This window comes from Desmodus rotundus, chromosome 8, assembly GCF_022682495.2.
Source record: "Desmodus rotundus isolate HL8 chromosome 8, HLdesRot8A.1, whole genome shotgun sequence".
In the NCBI taxonomy this organism is placed as follows: domain Eukaryota; kingdom Metazoa; phylum Chordata; class Mammalia; order Chiroptera; family Phyllostomidae; genus Desmodus; species Desmodus rotundus.
Window position 1 is genome coordinate 97,409,628 of NC_071394.1, and position 13,949 is coordinate 97,423,576.

A 13,949-nucleotide genomic window follows, 5' to 3' on the forward strand; every position below is an offset into this window, starting at 1 on the left:
AAGAGAGACTGGGTATCAGAAAGCTTAAGGGAGAGCCTTTGCCCTTACTGTTTCCTCTGCCCAGATACCTCCACCCCCCAGATCTCAGCGGGGCTGGCTGCTTCCATCACTGAGTTCTCAGCTCAAACTTTACCTCCTCAAAGAGACCTTCTAGATAAGTGTGCTGGGAGTGGGCCATGATCTGAACTTCTCTCTCTCTTTGTTTTTTTGTCTCATTATTGTTTGTAATGGAACACTTCTTGCAGACATGGGCTTGGTGCTTGGTGCTTGTCCACTGCGCCTCCCAGAACCAAGCAACTTGGTCGATACACATTCGTGGCTGGACGACGGCATCAAGTACCCTGCATGCCAGACCCTTCCAGCTGCCCCCGTATTCCTAGGAGGTGTCATCGCACTCCTGTTACAGATGAGGGGAGCCTGTCAATATTGGTCTTCCATTTGCCCCCAAAGCTTGTCCCACTGTCCTGGGACCCATCCTCATGGGGTTACTTGTCACACTGTAGCCAAAGCCCACTGTCCCAGCCCAGCCTGGCTGGACATCCTCAGACATGCCCCGTGTGCTGCAATATCCAACCAGTTCTGTTTCCAGGGTCTGCGTCCCTTTCACACTGGAGTCCCCAGGAGATGGAGGCCACACCTGCCTCGCTCACACAGTGATGTGGGCCTGGCACAGGACTTGGTATACAGTCTGGCTCCTGGGTGTAAGGCTTTGCTTTGGGATCCCTGAGAGCCTCTGTCCCCTCCTTGCTCCCATCACCCCCTTCCCTGGTCTCTTCCTCCACCTTTACTCCCTGCAATCCAACTATGGCGGCATTTGTGCCACCTCTGCCCTGAGATCTGCCCACTGCCCTCCAGATAAAGCCAGGTTCCTCAACTTGGCATCAGAGCTGGCCCCAGCCCATGTGCAGCCACAGCCTAGACGGGCCTCCGGGCTCTGCCCAGCCTTTGTGTCTAGCATGCACTGTCTTCCCCACTTGGCAACCTGGCAAAATGCTTCCCTCCTTCAAAGACCCAAACATTGCCTCCCTGGATGCCTCCCCCAAGCAGGCCACCTCCCCTTCCTGGGCTGAGGTCTGTTCTTCCCACATTAGAGTCCTCCTAAGCCTGCAAGCTCCTCCTTTCTTGATCTTTGTATCCCCAGTGGCCTGCACATAAATATTTGATAAACAAGTGAGCGAGTGAATTCTTGGTCAATGCAACAGGTATTTGTTGCATTGCTCCTGGACTCTGCTGGGCTGTGTGTCTGGCAGGATGTGGCCCCTGCCCTCATGAAGCTCGTAATCTGGCGAGAAGGCCTGGTGTCGGTGTCCAGCAACAGGATGAGCCAGGAGGTGCCTTGGGTGGGGAAGGAATAGGTAAAGGGCTGAGTGAGGGGATGAGAGACTGAAAGTACAGCCAGAGCCTCTGCCATCTCAGAGTTCATGGTCCAGGCAGGAAAAAGATGAAGGCAGTTCACACTGAGTCAGAGGGTAACAGGCTGGGAATCTGAGGTCCCAATGCCAGACCAAGGCCATCAGGCTGAGATGGGCAGAGATTCCTGGGGGACAAACGGGTGGGGGCAGGCATCCTGCCCTTCCCTGGGGCTCCCACCCACTCCCCTCCCCAACCCTAGGCTTCTACCTGGAGTCACCTTGGCCTCTCTTGCGAAGCCAATTAGGCCCCCAGTTGCCGCACTGGGGATTACTATGATTAATAACACTCCCAATCTCCCAGGTGCTGATTCAGCCAGGAGCTTAGGGAGGGGAGGTCACTTTATAAGGGTCTGGGGGGGGGTCAGAGCCCAGAGTTGTCCAGCCAGAGCCCTGTGTGGTCTAGCTCAGGCCCCAACAGCAGTCTTGGGTCGGAGCCGCCCGTGGGGCAGCCACAAGGACCTCAGCCATGAATGGCACGGAGGGCCCCAACTTCTACGTGCCCTTCTCCAACAAGACGGGCGTGGTGCGCAGCCCCTTCGAGTACCCGCAGTACTACCTGGCCGAGCCCTGGCAGTTCTCCATGCTGGCCGCCTACATGTTCCTGCTCATCGTACTTGGCTTCCCCATCAACTTCCTCACGCTCTATGTCACAGTTCAGCACAAGAAGCTGCGCACGCCTCTCAACTACATCCTGCTCAACCTGGCCGTGGCCAACCTCTTCATGGTCTTTGGAGGCTTCACCACCACCCTCTACACCTCTCTGCATGGATACTTCGTCTTCGGGCCCACGGGATGCAATCTGGAGGGCTTCTTTGCCACCCTGGGTGGTATGAGCTGTGGTGTGGGTGGGCAGGGAGCATGGGAGCCAGGGGGCATGGAAGTGTCTGGGGACAGCTCCAGCCTTAGGGACTTCTGAGGTCATTGGCTTCATCCAAAGCTCTCACTTACCGTATTTTTCGGACTAGAAGACACACTGGACCATAAGACGCACCTAGGTTTTAGAGGAGGAAAATAGGGGAAAAAAAAAAACCCTCCACCGCTGCCCCTGCCCGTGCCCCGAGCGAGCCAGGTAAGCTACATTAGGACTATAACATGCACCCCTATTTTCCTCCCAAATTTGGGGGGAAAAGTGCATCTTATAGTCCAAAAAATACGGTAACTGACAAGCACTGGGTGATGAAGAGCTGGGCTGCCCTCTGGGGAGAACAGGCACTGGGGCACTGCTCCTCCCACGTGGACGTGGAGTGGTGCCATCATCTGGCCTTACACCAAGGAGACGGGGTGAGAGTGGTCAGGCGCCTGTTGAGGTCACATCCTGGCAGGGGCAGAGCTGTGTTTCAAGTCCAGATGCGCTGGGTCAGACCCATTCTGGCCACTGCGGGAAGGGGGACAAGATAGAGCCCTGCGCTCAGAGCTCCCAGCTCACGGGGGGGGGGGGCACGGATTCTCGGTCCTCCATTCACTGGCCTTCACCCGTACTGGGCCACGGGCTCAGTCCCTTCCCAACCCACTTCCAGCCTCTCTGCCACTAATGAATGCTTTTTGCATTGAGAAGCTCACCCACTTCAAAAAACAAAACAAAAAAACCTTCCCACAGAGAGAGGCATTAGACCTGGGTAATCTGTAGCTTTGCAAGATGTTTTAAAATATTTCTTTGACTAGAAAACTGCTGGGAGTGCTGTGGAGACCATAGGTCCCATTTAGCAGATGAGAAAACTGAGGCATGGAAGAGAGGTGACTCATTTAGGGATATGGCAGAGCAGTGACCAGGGCCCAGGTCTCCTGACCCAGATCCAGGAACTTCCCCTTAGAACGCTCAGCCAAGCGGGACATGCCGGCGGGCATGATTACAAAGCCAGGATGACGGGGAGAGCCCAGCCCCAGCCAGAACTGCTCTGCTGCCCGTCTTCAATCACCCTCGCGGGCCTGGTTTGCTGCCTCACCCCGTTCCTCAGAATCCCGGGCCATCCCTGGGTGTCACCTTCAGTGACCACAGATCGTTCTGTTTCAGGCCAGAAGGCAGGGGTGAGACAGAAGTGCCACATACAGGCAGACTTTTCTCTGCAGCATCAGTCCCCATGAACAACTATTGTCCTGGAATAATTACCAGTGTCCCTTATCACTCTCAGAAATGGCCCAGTTTGGATGCTAAATTCTATGAGCACCCCCTGAGTGTCTGCAGTGATGTGCAGCACAGATGTCTGAATTCCATCACTATTTCCCCCTTCGCCCTCTGAGCCGAAGACCATTCATCTTCCCAGCTCCCAGGAGAGGGTCGCACATGTCCAGTTATGCTGTTTCCCGAGAGGGGAGAGGCCACTGCTCCAGAGGGAGGGAAGGACTTCCAACTCCGGGTTTCCCCTGTCCCTACAATGCCTTCCAACAGCTACTCTGCCTGTTGCCCCATAAAGGACACATTCTCTTGTAAAAACTCCCCGCAGGGCTCCCAGTCCAACTGTGACCCCTAATCTAATTTCTGTGTCCCTCATGAGCCCAGAGCTCTAACGGAACTAAATGTCCTGAGAGCTACTCCACTCCCCGGCATGCTGGCCTCTCTGTCCTGCACTTTCCCCCCTTCTTCTCAGTGTCTGAGCCTGCTCCACCCTGCGGCCTCGCTCCAGGCCTGCCCCGGTCACCTTCCCAGCTGCCCTCTCCCATATAGGAGGAGCGCTTCCACCTTAGGCAGACAGTGGGGTCTGCAAGGGGCATGCTGACCAACAGCTGACTGCCTTGCAGGTGAAATTGCCCTGTGGTCCTTGGTGGTCCTGGCCATCGAACGGTACGTGGTGGTATGCAAGCCCATGAGCAACTTCCGCTTCGGGGAGAATCACGCCATCATGGGGCTCGCACTCACCTGGATCATGGCACTGGCCTGTGCCGCGCCCCCACTAGCCGGCTGGTCCAGGTAATGGCACTAGGCAGAAGGGAAGGGTCTCTGGGGGTCTTCTTAAGGTCCCCCAGCCAGGACTTAAACCTGGGGCTATCAGGTTCCAGGCACCAAGCTGGCAACTCTTCTGGGGTTGGAGTTTAGGGTGGGGGAAGAGAGGATGGGACCCTAATGTTGCTATGGGGGCTGGTCCCATCTCCTGAGTTCCCAAGGAGAATCGGAGATGCCCAGCCCCTCACCTTGTCTATGCCCCTAATCCTCAACTAAGCCAGGGCCAGAGTCCAATCCTCTTTGGTCCAGTGTGCCCTGTAGGAAGCTTCCTTTGACCTTGGGCCTCAGTACCTGAGGAGGCTGAGCCTTCCTAGTGTAGATGGTAACATTGGGGGGCCCAGGTCCTGTGCATTCTGCAGGCCATCGTCTCCAAGTGGAGCTGAGACGAGAGATGTGGAAAGATGGGGTAGTGGTTTGGGAAACATGACTGGTCACTTCATGGGTTCCCAGAGGCCTCGTGTTCTCCTGCTTCCAGGAAATTCCTGTTCTCTTCCCTTTCCTCCTCAGCCTCCCTGGGGTCGTTTTCCTGCCCCTTACTAAATTGAAGGCCACTCCCTCCAGCCTCCTTTCCTGTCTGCTCCAGTCTGGTCTTGTTACACCCGAGTAGGCCCCGCCAATGGACACGGCGTATTTTCTGAGGTCGGTCCAACCTCACCGTCCTCTGGAATCACTGAAACACCCTAAGCACATGCCCCAGAGGCTTCTTGCTTCCCAAAACTGCGCAAAGGCCCCGTAGTTACCCTGCGTGCTCATCTTTGGTCTAGAAAATACTCTTACCCTGTGGTTAGTAAGCCCCCGGTTTGTACAAACTACCTCAAATGCAGAGTTTGGGAGCTTTTCCCTTCTCCCCACCAACCTCTGCCCTGCAGAGTCTGAGGCCCGGCCTCTGGCCACCAGGGGTCTGGTGAAGAAACCCTGCGCAGGCCAGGGGCGCAGTGTGCTGCCAGGTGAGAGACAGTCGGGTCACGTCCTGATAACACAGCGAAACAAAGCCCTACGTTGAAGGAATGAACAATGCAACAACGTTGTTTTTACAGGGTGCATTGGAATCCCTTCTCTCAGTCAATGTGATCCCCACAGTCAGACAGCCGAGCAGACATTTCATGATCCCCATTTTACAGAGAGGGAAAGGGAGGCCCGGAGCGCAGCCGGCCACACGGCAGGTCACTCTGGTCAGCTGGGGCCTGTTCCCCAGGTCCTCACGCGCGGGTCCCCTTCTCCGCTGGCCCTCAGGTACATCCCAGAGGGCATGCAGTGCTCGTGCGGGGTCGACTACTACACACTCAAGCCCGAGGTCAACAACGAGTCCTTCGTCATCTACATGTTCGTGGTCCACTTCACCATCCCCATGATCGTCATCTTCTTCTGCTACGGACAGCTGGTCTTCACAGTGAAGGAGGTACGGTCCTGTGCAGGGCATGGGGGCTGCAGGCATTGAGTGGCCAGAGCCCAGCCCCTGGCCCGGGGCCGCTGTGGTCTGGACACCGGGCCCTGTGTCCCTGCAGGCGGCGGCCCAGCAGCAGGAGTCAGCCACCACCCAGAAGGCCGAGAAGGAAGTCACCCGCATGGTCATCATCATGGTCATCGCATTCCTGATCTGTTGGCTGCCCTACGCCAGCGTGGCCTTCTTCATCTTTACGCATCAGGGCTCCGACTTCGGCCCCGTCTTCATGACCCTCCCGGCATTCTTTGCCAAGTCGTCCTCCATCTACAACCCCGTCATCTACATCATGATGAATAAGCAGGTGCGGGGGGCGGGGCGGGAGGGTCCAGGGCCCCCAAGTCTCAGGCGCTGCCTGTGGAGGACAAGCTGCGTCCTTGACTGGGTCTCAGTCTTCCCGTCCGCAAAACTGGACTGGGGAGTCAGTGTCCCCCCGGGCACCATAGTCATCTGGGAGAAATGCAGATTCCTGGGCCCCACCCAGGACTGCAGCTTGGGGTGGACCTAGGAGCCTGCATTTCTAGCAAGCCCTTCAGGGGACTTTGGGGCTGGCTCAAGTAAGATGGTTCTGGAGGCACGCTTTAAAAGTCAAGTGGTCAAAGTCCCAAGCCTGGGTGCAGGATGGTGCCAGTCCCCGTGAAGGAGAAAGATGAAAGGTCTTATTCTGAGGGATAGAGCAGTCCTTCAACACGGACCTGTGGTCTCTCCGCAGACTCATGGGCCAGTGGGGAAAATGTGGTCTCCAGAGGCAGGCATAGTGGAGTCAAATCCCAGCTCTGCTAGTTTCTAGCTTTGTGATCTTAGGCAAGTCACCTCCCTTCTTCGGGCTTCAGTTTTTCATCCAAAGGAAGGGCAAAATTCCAAACTCTTGAGTTAAATGAGATAATTTACAAATAGCCCTTGGCACCCAGAAGGCATCATGGAATGTCATTAGTGAAAAAGCCCCCTTGGATTTGGTCCCTGGCCTCACAGGGGTAGGGTCACATGTATTTAGTAAGTTTTCTCCAGAGAGCCAGATGTGACATAGGAGTGAAGGCTGTAAGGGCCAGAGCGGGAAGGGGCTATAGGCCCACTTTGCCGACCACCCCAGTTTGCTACACACACTTTGAACAAGCCCAGCCCCTGACTCACGCCCCTTGCCTTCCAGTTCCGGAACTGCATGCTCACCACGCTCTGCTGTGGCAAGAACCCGCTGGGTGATGACGAAGCATCCACCACTGCCTCCAAGACGGAGACCAGCCAGGTGGCACCGGCCTAAGACCTGCCAAGGACTCTGCTGCCGACTGTAGGAGTCTCCCGTCCCCCAACACCCACCCCCAGCAGCAGCTGCCCCCCAGGAGCCACGCCTGTTGCAATCAGGTCTCACGGGCTCCATGAGTTGTTTTTTTATAAAGAATTAATGAGAGAAAAACAAGGCTCCTCACCCAACGGGGATGGCTCAGTCTGGAGTCCTGAGTTCTCAGGGGCCGGTGGGATCTGTACCCCTCCTCCCCCCAACTCTTCTCTCAGGAACAGAAGAACTCTTGCTGTCTGGAAAAGTGTCCCAGCTTAGGGATAAGTATCTAGCACAGAGTGGGGCACACAGTAGGTGCTTAATAAATGCTAGATGGAGGAAGGAAGGAATGAATGGAGGAATGAATGAAGAGGCAGGGAGAACATATTGTATTCTCAAAACCACCTCAGCAGCAGCAGCCCCTTGGCTGCCGACCTTGAGTGACTGTTTTCCCCTTGGGCCTCACTTTCTTTCCCTGTAAAATGGGAATTCCCCCAATACATAATAAATAAAATACAATAAAATAAAATAAAACGGGAACCCCAGTCCTCGGTCCCACCATACACGGCTGCTGTGAAGATCAGATGAGATGTGTGTGTGTGTGCCTGTGTATTAGAGTACTTTGTAAATGGTAAGGAGCTGTACAGATTGTAGTTCATGTTATGAACAATATCAATTATTAATATAATTAATAAATTACTATGATCATCTCTTCTTGATAGCGACCATTTTGAGAGAGGACATGGCCCCGAGTATCCAGCCTCAACAGGTGTTTTAAAAATGAGCCAGGCGTCGAGGCCAGACCAGGCCTAGGGGTTGGGCCACAGGGAGGGAGAGTTGAGTGAGTGCAGAATGCAGCCATCCGACCTGAAAAACTACCGTCAGACTTGGCAGTCTGGGGCCAAGGCTCAGGGTCTAACCTCTGGCCTGGAACCCCAGGCCAGTGCCTCCCCTTCCCAGTGCTGCCTGTGAAGAGACAGGCCTTTCTCTGAGCTTCTGGAAACCACACGCTCATCTACCCAGCACTCAGGCCACAGCATGTCTGGGCCAATATGGAGCTTCCAGCAGTTATGCTCACCTGCCCGCATTTAATAAAGAGCTGAGTCTCCAATGTCACCCTCGTCTTGAAGAGCTTAGAAACAAAGAGTGGGGAATTCCCTCCTTCCCTGGGGATGGAGATTCCAACTCCCTTGCTGGCTGAGCCCATCTTCAGCAGCTCCTGTCCATTCTGCGTTCTGGAGGGTTCTTGCTGCAGAGCTGGCTGGAACTCTGGGTCATCAGAATTGAACAGCCTCAGTAACTGCCCCTCCTTCACATAGCCAAAGCCGGAAGCTCTAGGTCTCCCCAGCCCTGCCTGGAAACTAAGGTAAAACAGGGCATTAAAAAAGCCCAACTCCTCTACTCGGTGTCAGTGGTGGTGGTTTTGTCACTCTCAAGCTCTTTACCTGCAGGGTGGATTGAAACTGGGCAGCACCCACCTGGACCCTGCCCTGGGAGGCCTGAATTGCACAATCAGCTTCCTAAGGGTGCAGGGCGGAGAGAGCCAGCCTGGGAATGGGAAAAGGCCTAACTTTAAGGTCACAGATATCCGGGCAACCTGTGAAACTACAAGCAAATGTTCTCACCTCTCTGAGCCTCCTTATCTGCAAAAGAGAATCTAAAACAGACCTTGAGGGGATTGAATGAGCTAGTGGACTACTGGCCAGTCTCGTCCTGGCATATAGCTGATGGTAGGAGACTTTTGGCATTACTGGGGCCGCAGCTCAGAGCTGGCCTTACTGGGCGCCCCATCTGCAAGGGAAAAGGGATGGAGATATAGCCCCCAAGAGTTACCCGCATCCTCCGGGCAGGAAGAGATGGCAGGAGCCTGAGATGGGAAGGCCCTTAGTGCCACGTTGAGGCCGGGGCAGGTAATAGTTCAGATCTCTATCCTTGTTCCTCTGGACTCTGCCTCCCTGGATGATGTCAGTCAGGATTCCTTTGGTTGCGAGTGACAGGAAATTCCCTCTAGGTCTGAAAGTAAAGGGAAAAGTTATTGGTTCCCATAAATGAAAAGCCCAGGCCTTTAGGAACAGCTGGAGACAGGTGCTCAGATGATGTTCTCGGGCTTCTGCGTCTCTTCTGGTTACACTTTCCTCTGTGTTGGCTTCATGCACGGGCTGTTCCCAAGGGGGGCAGAAATGGCCACCAGTTGTTTCAGGCTCAGCAAGCCCTGCCGAGAGTGGGCTTCACTTTCCCCTCAGATCCAGGTAGGGCTCTCATTGGCCAGGCCTGGGTCACCTGATTGCCCTTGCCCCCCAGTATTACCTCCACGTAAACCAGATGGGCTGAGAGAGGGGGCAGAAAGGCACCCACGGGAAACCTGGGGGTGTCATTACCAGAAGGAGGATGGCGGGAGGAGGCAGGGTGGGCAGAGCCAGCAGCATCCCAGACAGGACGGACTCCAAGTCGCTGATGTTCGGCTGGCCCAGGCCTCCCTCCCACATTGGGCCACAGGGAAGAAGGCTCCCACAGTTGGTCCCTCAGGTCGCCCTCCATTTCAGGTGCTGGGTTGCGCCAGGCATGGCAGTGGGAGGGACGGTGACAGTTCAGCCGCCCTGCCCTGCAGGCAGCCTGGCCCCCTTTGCCCCCCGCCACGCCACGGTTTACTTATTCTGAAGAGTGGTATGCTTGTCTCGGCCTCACAGCCAGAGGGAAAAAAATTTACTCTAAAACCAGAACATTCTGTGGTTTTTCCTGGTAGAGGGGAAAGCCTCTTTCCTCCTTCATTTACCACTGACTTGACAGCTATGTATGGGGCACTTGCCATAAATGAAGGCGAAGAGCTGCCGACTTAGCCTTGGAAGAGGGTATCATCCACCTCATCTCTAGGCTCCTGGCAGCCAACAGGTTTATGCAACGCCCATTGTATACAATTGTGTCTCCACTCGGCCCAATCCAAGGAGCGGATCCTGAGTCAGGATGTGCTGGGGACTCCAGGGATGGATTGGAGGGACCAAGTCTCTGGGCTGTGACCTGGCCAGCCTCAGAGCCACAGAGCTCTCTCACCCTTGATCTTGCCTCTGGGAGGAGACTGTGAACCCCACCCCTTCCCGCAAGGGAACAGGGCCTGATGGCAGCCTGCCCTCCTTCCCCTCAGTAAAGATATGCATCCCTGACACCCCGAGTTTCCCCCAGGGAGGTGGTGGGTGTCCTTTCCTGCTGTGTGACCTCGGACCAAGTTTTTGAACCTCGCTAGGTCTCAGGCCTCTCAGGTTTGAAGGGAAGAATCACCCCAGTTGGTAGAATTGTCTAAAGGGACTAACGAGACTATTGCTATAAAAGATGCTGTGCTCAGTAGACATTCGATAAATGTGAGTTCCCTTCCCAGAGATGTGAGCCAAGTTCAAAGGAGCAGCCCCTGCTGTGGTCGAGATAGGCATTGAAGAGATTTAAATAATGGAGGGGGTCTCAGAAAAAGAGCAAGCAAAAGCTAACTGCCTTAATATTCATTCCCTTTCTTTCTTTCAGTAATATCACTCCCAAGTTCTAGCTGGCACCTGGCCAGCCAGCACCAGACTGCATCTCCCAGCTTCCCTTGCACCGGTGGCATGGCATGAAGGTCTGGCCAATAGAGTATAATCAGAAGTGATGTTTGCATTCCCTGGGTTTTGCATGTCAGGTAACGGAGGTGTCCTCCACTTCCTTTCTTCTTTGCTTTCTGAAGGCAGGAATGTGGTTGTGATGACCAGAGCTGCAGCAGCTGTCTTGGATCACGAGGTAGAATCTATGGGCAGAGAACAGCAGAGCATCAAGAAAGGAGCTTGGGCCCCCCCGCTTGCCTTACCAGCCCTGCACAGCTTATTCTTGAAGAGTTTTGTGAGAAACAGTCTCATGGTTTCTTGTTTAAGCCACTGTTACTTTGGAGGTATAGCTGGTTTCTTCACTAATAGAGGGCTTTCAGGTTGCAGCCCAGCGTCTGGACTCAGGAAGATGAAGCGCAGGTCCTCTCCAAACTTTTGCTTCTTAATGTGTAAATAAAAGAGTGGATATAAAATATTAACACAGATATCGAACATGGCAGCTACTACTATTTCCACCCTGCTCTCCGCATTTATTGACCTCGAGTCACAAATATCCCGATGCCGCAGAGGCTAGAGTTACACAAAACAGACACCCTATCTCTGCTTCAGAAAGCTGCGAGCTGTAACCTTCCGAACTGTCAGAAAGCTCTGGGGCAGGTGGGTCCTCTTCAATGTTCCCAGATGGTCAAAACGTTTCTGGCGAAACTTAAATTCCATACAGGCCTCAGTAAAAGAGTCACATCAGCACCCCAAGCTGCCCTTCCTCTCCAGCAGGCTGATCCTCACAATTACCATTTTCCTGTAAAAAGGCAATCCTCTAGAAGAATTTTTAGATCACGCAGCACATTTTAGAACTCCTACCCTCCAAATGCAAACCTCTATCCTGGCACAGCCCAGGCGCAGGGTTTCAGAGGAAGCTCGTGGGAATGTTTGTATTGCTGAGTCTCTTTCTGTTTCTCAGTTCTTGGAAATGCCCCAGAGTGTGGTCAAAACTGCTGCCCCTGTTTGTCCTGGCTTCCTTCGCCTCTTTGCTTCATATCCCCTCCGGCCCTCAGCCATGCTGGACTCTGACCCTGGGGCTTCCACAGCAATGGGTGCTGAGCACCTACTGTGCCGGGCACCGGGGATACCACCAGGTACAAGACAGATACAGCCCTCCTCCCCCCAACAGCACCGCTCCCACACCAAGCTCAAAGGCTAGTGCAGGAGACAGGTTAGGCAGAACTGTAACTCAGGGTGCTGGAGGCTCCCAGACAGCAAGTCCAGGGGCTGCTGACCACCAGAGGAGGGGCCCATAACCTCCTAGGGAGTCAGGGAGGGCTTTTCCCAGGAAGTGACATCTAAACTGAGGCCAAAACAGCCTAGGGTAGATAGGTGGGAGCAAGGAAAGGTCTTCTAGGCAGAGTACACCAGCTTATGCGGCATGACAAACAGCTCCAAAACTTCGTGGCTTAAAACAACACACCGTGTGTCATTGCTTGCGACTCTGTGGGTCAGCTGGACAGCTCTGCGGGCGCAGGCCAAGCTTGTTTGCTCTCCACGAGGCTCATTCGGGTGTGTGTGGCTGGGTGATAGGGGTATGGGTCTCTCAGTATCCAGCAGGCTAGCCCGAGCCTGTTCACAATGGGATTAGCATAACGTCACTGCCACCACATGCCATTGGCCACCACAAATCCAAGGAGTGTGGGAAGACCTGCCAAGGTACATTGCAAATGAATATGGATACTGGCTGGGGTGAAAAACTGCGGTTGTTTCTCCATCAGTCTAACATATACACACAGAGGAAACACAGGGGCAAAGCCCAGGTCTCAGCACCTGGCCCAGTCCAAGAGCAGCTGTGGGGCAGGTCTGTGGGGTTGTAGGGGCCACGAGGCTCCAAAAGCCAGGCCGAATGCTTACCTGGCAGGGGAGATACCACGCTCCTGAAGGTAGTTTTCCCAGGACTTATCCACTGTCTCTGGGGTGTGCAGACTCCTACAATTTCCCCAAATGTGGGACCCCTGACTGCCTCATTGGTGGTAGTGGGGGACTGCATTCGCACTCTCCCCTCTTTCAAAAAAGGAAGCCAGACTGAAGAGGCCAAACCTTCAACCCTAGGCAGGGGGGAGCCATGAAGCGCACTAGCCAGGGGAGTGATTCCTGATTTCACTTTAGAATACTTCGATGACCACTCCCTCCCTCAATCCAGACTTCTGGCCATGGACAGTCCCCTGGGAAAATTCCAAAAATAGACTATAGAGAGAAAAATTTAAATCTGTTTAAACCTATCCCCTCCAAACCCTATGCCCTCCTTAGAGGTAATTTCTGTTATTACCTTGGTAGAAATCCTTTCAGACCTCTGTGCCTTCAACACACACACACACACACACACACACACACACACAGAAGTTCTGTCTACTCAGAAGTGGAGAGTATATTTCTCAGATATGTTCTGGCTCATTCATTTGCACTGCTGTGTCCTGTCCCGCCGTGGGAAGAGACCAGTGTTTATTTGTCCGCTCTCTTAACGAGCATCGAAGTTGTTCTGAAGTTTTGCTAAGATTGAGGTAGGCATCCTTGGATGTCAATGCAAGAGTTCCTCTGAGCCATACCTGGAGTGACCTGGGTGGGGTATGGCATGAGTCCACCTTTGACTGTATCGGACGTTACTGAATTGCTTTCTAAAGTGACTCCCGACTTGCCCTCCTAATGGTTATGCATTTCCTCATGTCCTGGGCACTCAGGATTGACAGACAGTTAAGTATTTGTCAGCCTACTGGGCGTGAAATACAACCTCATCTTTGTTGGAAGCCACTGCGTCACTGTAAATGGCTGCGGAGTATCCTACAGCCAAAGTAAGGGAGTAATTTAGCCGGGCCCCAAGTGACTCACTTGGAAGTTAGTTCTATTTTACTTTCTTTTCCTAAGTAATGCACTTCTAGGGCAGAGGAGTGGAGTTGCTGGGCTCCAGGGAAAACCTTTCCAAAGTAGGCTGCCTCCCAGCTCACACCGCGGGCAGAGGCGGCGAGAACTTCTGCATCCAGCTCTCTGCCTCTTTGCCAGCACTTCATCTTCAATTCCTGTCATTTTTATGGGGAAGTAACATCTCATCATTGTTTCTATTTGAATTTTGCTGAATGCCAAGGAGGTTGAGGTTGTTTTCCTGCGTTTATTAACCGTTTTGGTGAATTGCCTATTTATACTTTTTATCTATTTTTCCCATTGGCTATTATTTTGTTATTATTTATGGAGACTTTTGCTAAGCAATTTTATTTTAAAATTGCTCTTTTGTCCTTTCAAGGTTACTTTCTTTAAAAACAAAACAAAAAGCCCTGGCTTTGTT

At 53.6% G+C, this 13,949-nt stretch overlaps 1 protein-coding gene and 1 non-coding gene across 2 annotated transcripts; both read left to right on the plus strand.

Moving 5' to 3' along the window:
- The first annotated feature begins 1,780 nt into the window (after nt 1-1,780).
- RHO (rhodopsin) lies at nt 1,781-8,465 on the plus strand. Its single transcript, XM_024556478.3, has 5 exons — nt 1,781-2,239; nt 4,149-4,317; nt 5,584-5,749; nt 5,856-6,095; nt 6,939-8,465. Exons 1-5 carry the CDS (start codon nt 1,879-1,881, stop codon nt 7,047-7,049), a joined length of 1,047 nt encoding a protein of 348 aa, XP_024412246.1. The 5' UTR covers nt 1,781-1,878; the 3' UTR covers nt 7,050-8,465.
- A 4,053-nt stretch (nt 8,466-12,518) lies between these two features.
- On the plus strand, nt 12,519-12,677 carry LOC112301318 (U1 spliceosomal RNA). The gene has a single exon (XR_002974467.1). It is a non-coding gene; the product is annotated as a U1 spliceosomal RNA (small nuclear RNA).
- The last annotated feature ends 1,272 nt before the right edge of the window (nt 12,678-13,949 follow it).

What these genes read in the sequence shown, in the direction of transcription:
- RHO (XM_024556478.3), top strand. Translation starts at nt 1,879, where the DNA reads ATGAATGGCACGGAGGGCCCCAACTTCTACGTGCCCTTCTCCAACAAG. An exon ending in CTTCTTTGCCACCCTGGGTG is followed by an intron (nt 2,240 to 4,148) that starts GTATGAGCTGTG and finishes ACTGCCTTGCAG; the next exon opens with GTGAAATTGCCCTGTGGTCC. An exon ending in TGGTCTTCACAGTGAAGGAG is followed by an intron (nt 5,750 to 5,855) that starts GTACGGTCCTGT and finishes GTGTCCCTGCAG; the next exon opens with GCGGCGGCCCAGCAGCAGGA.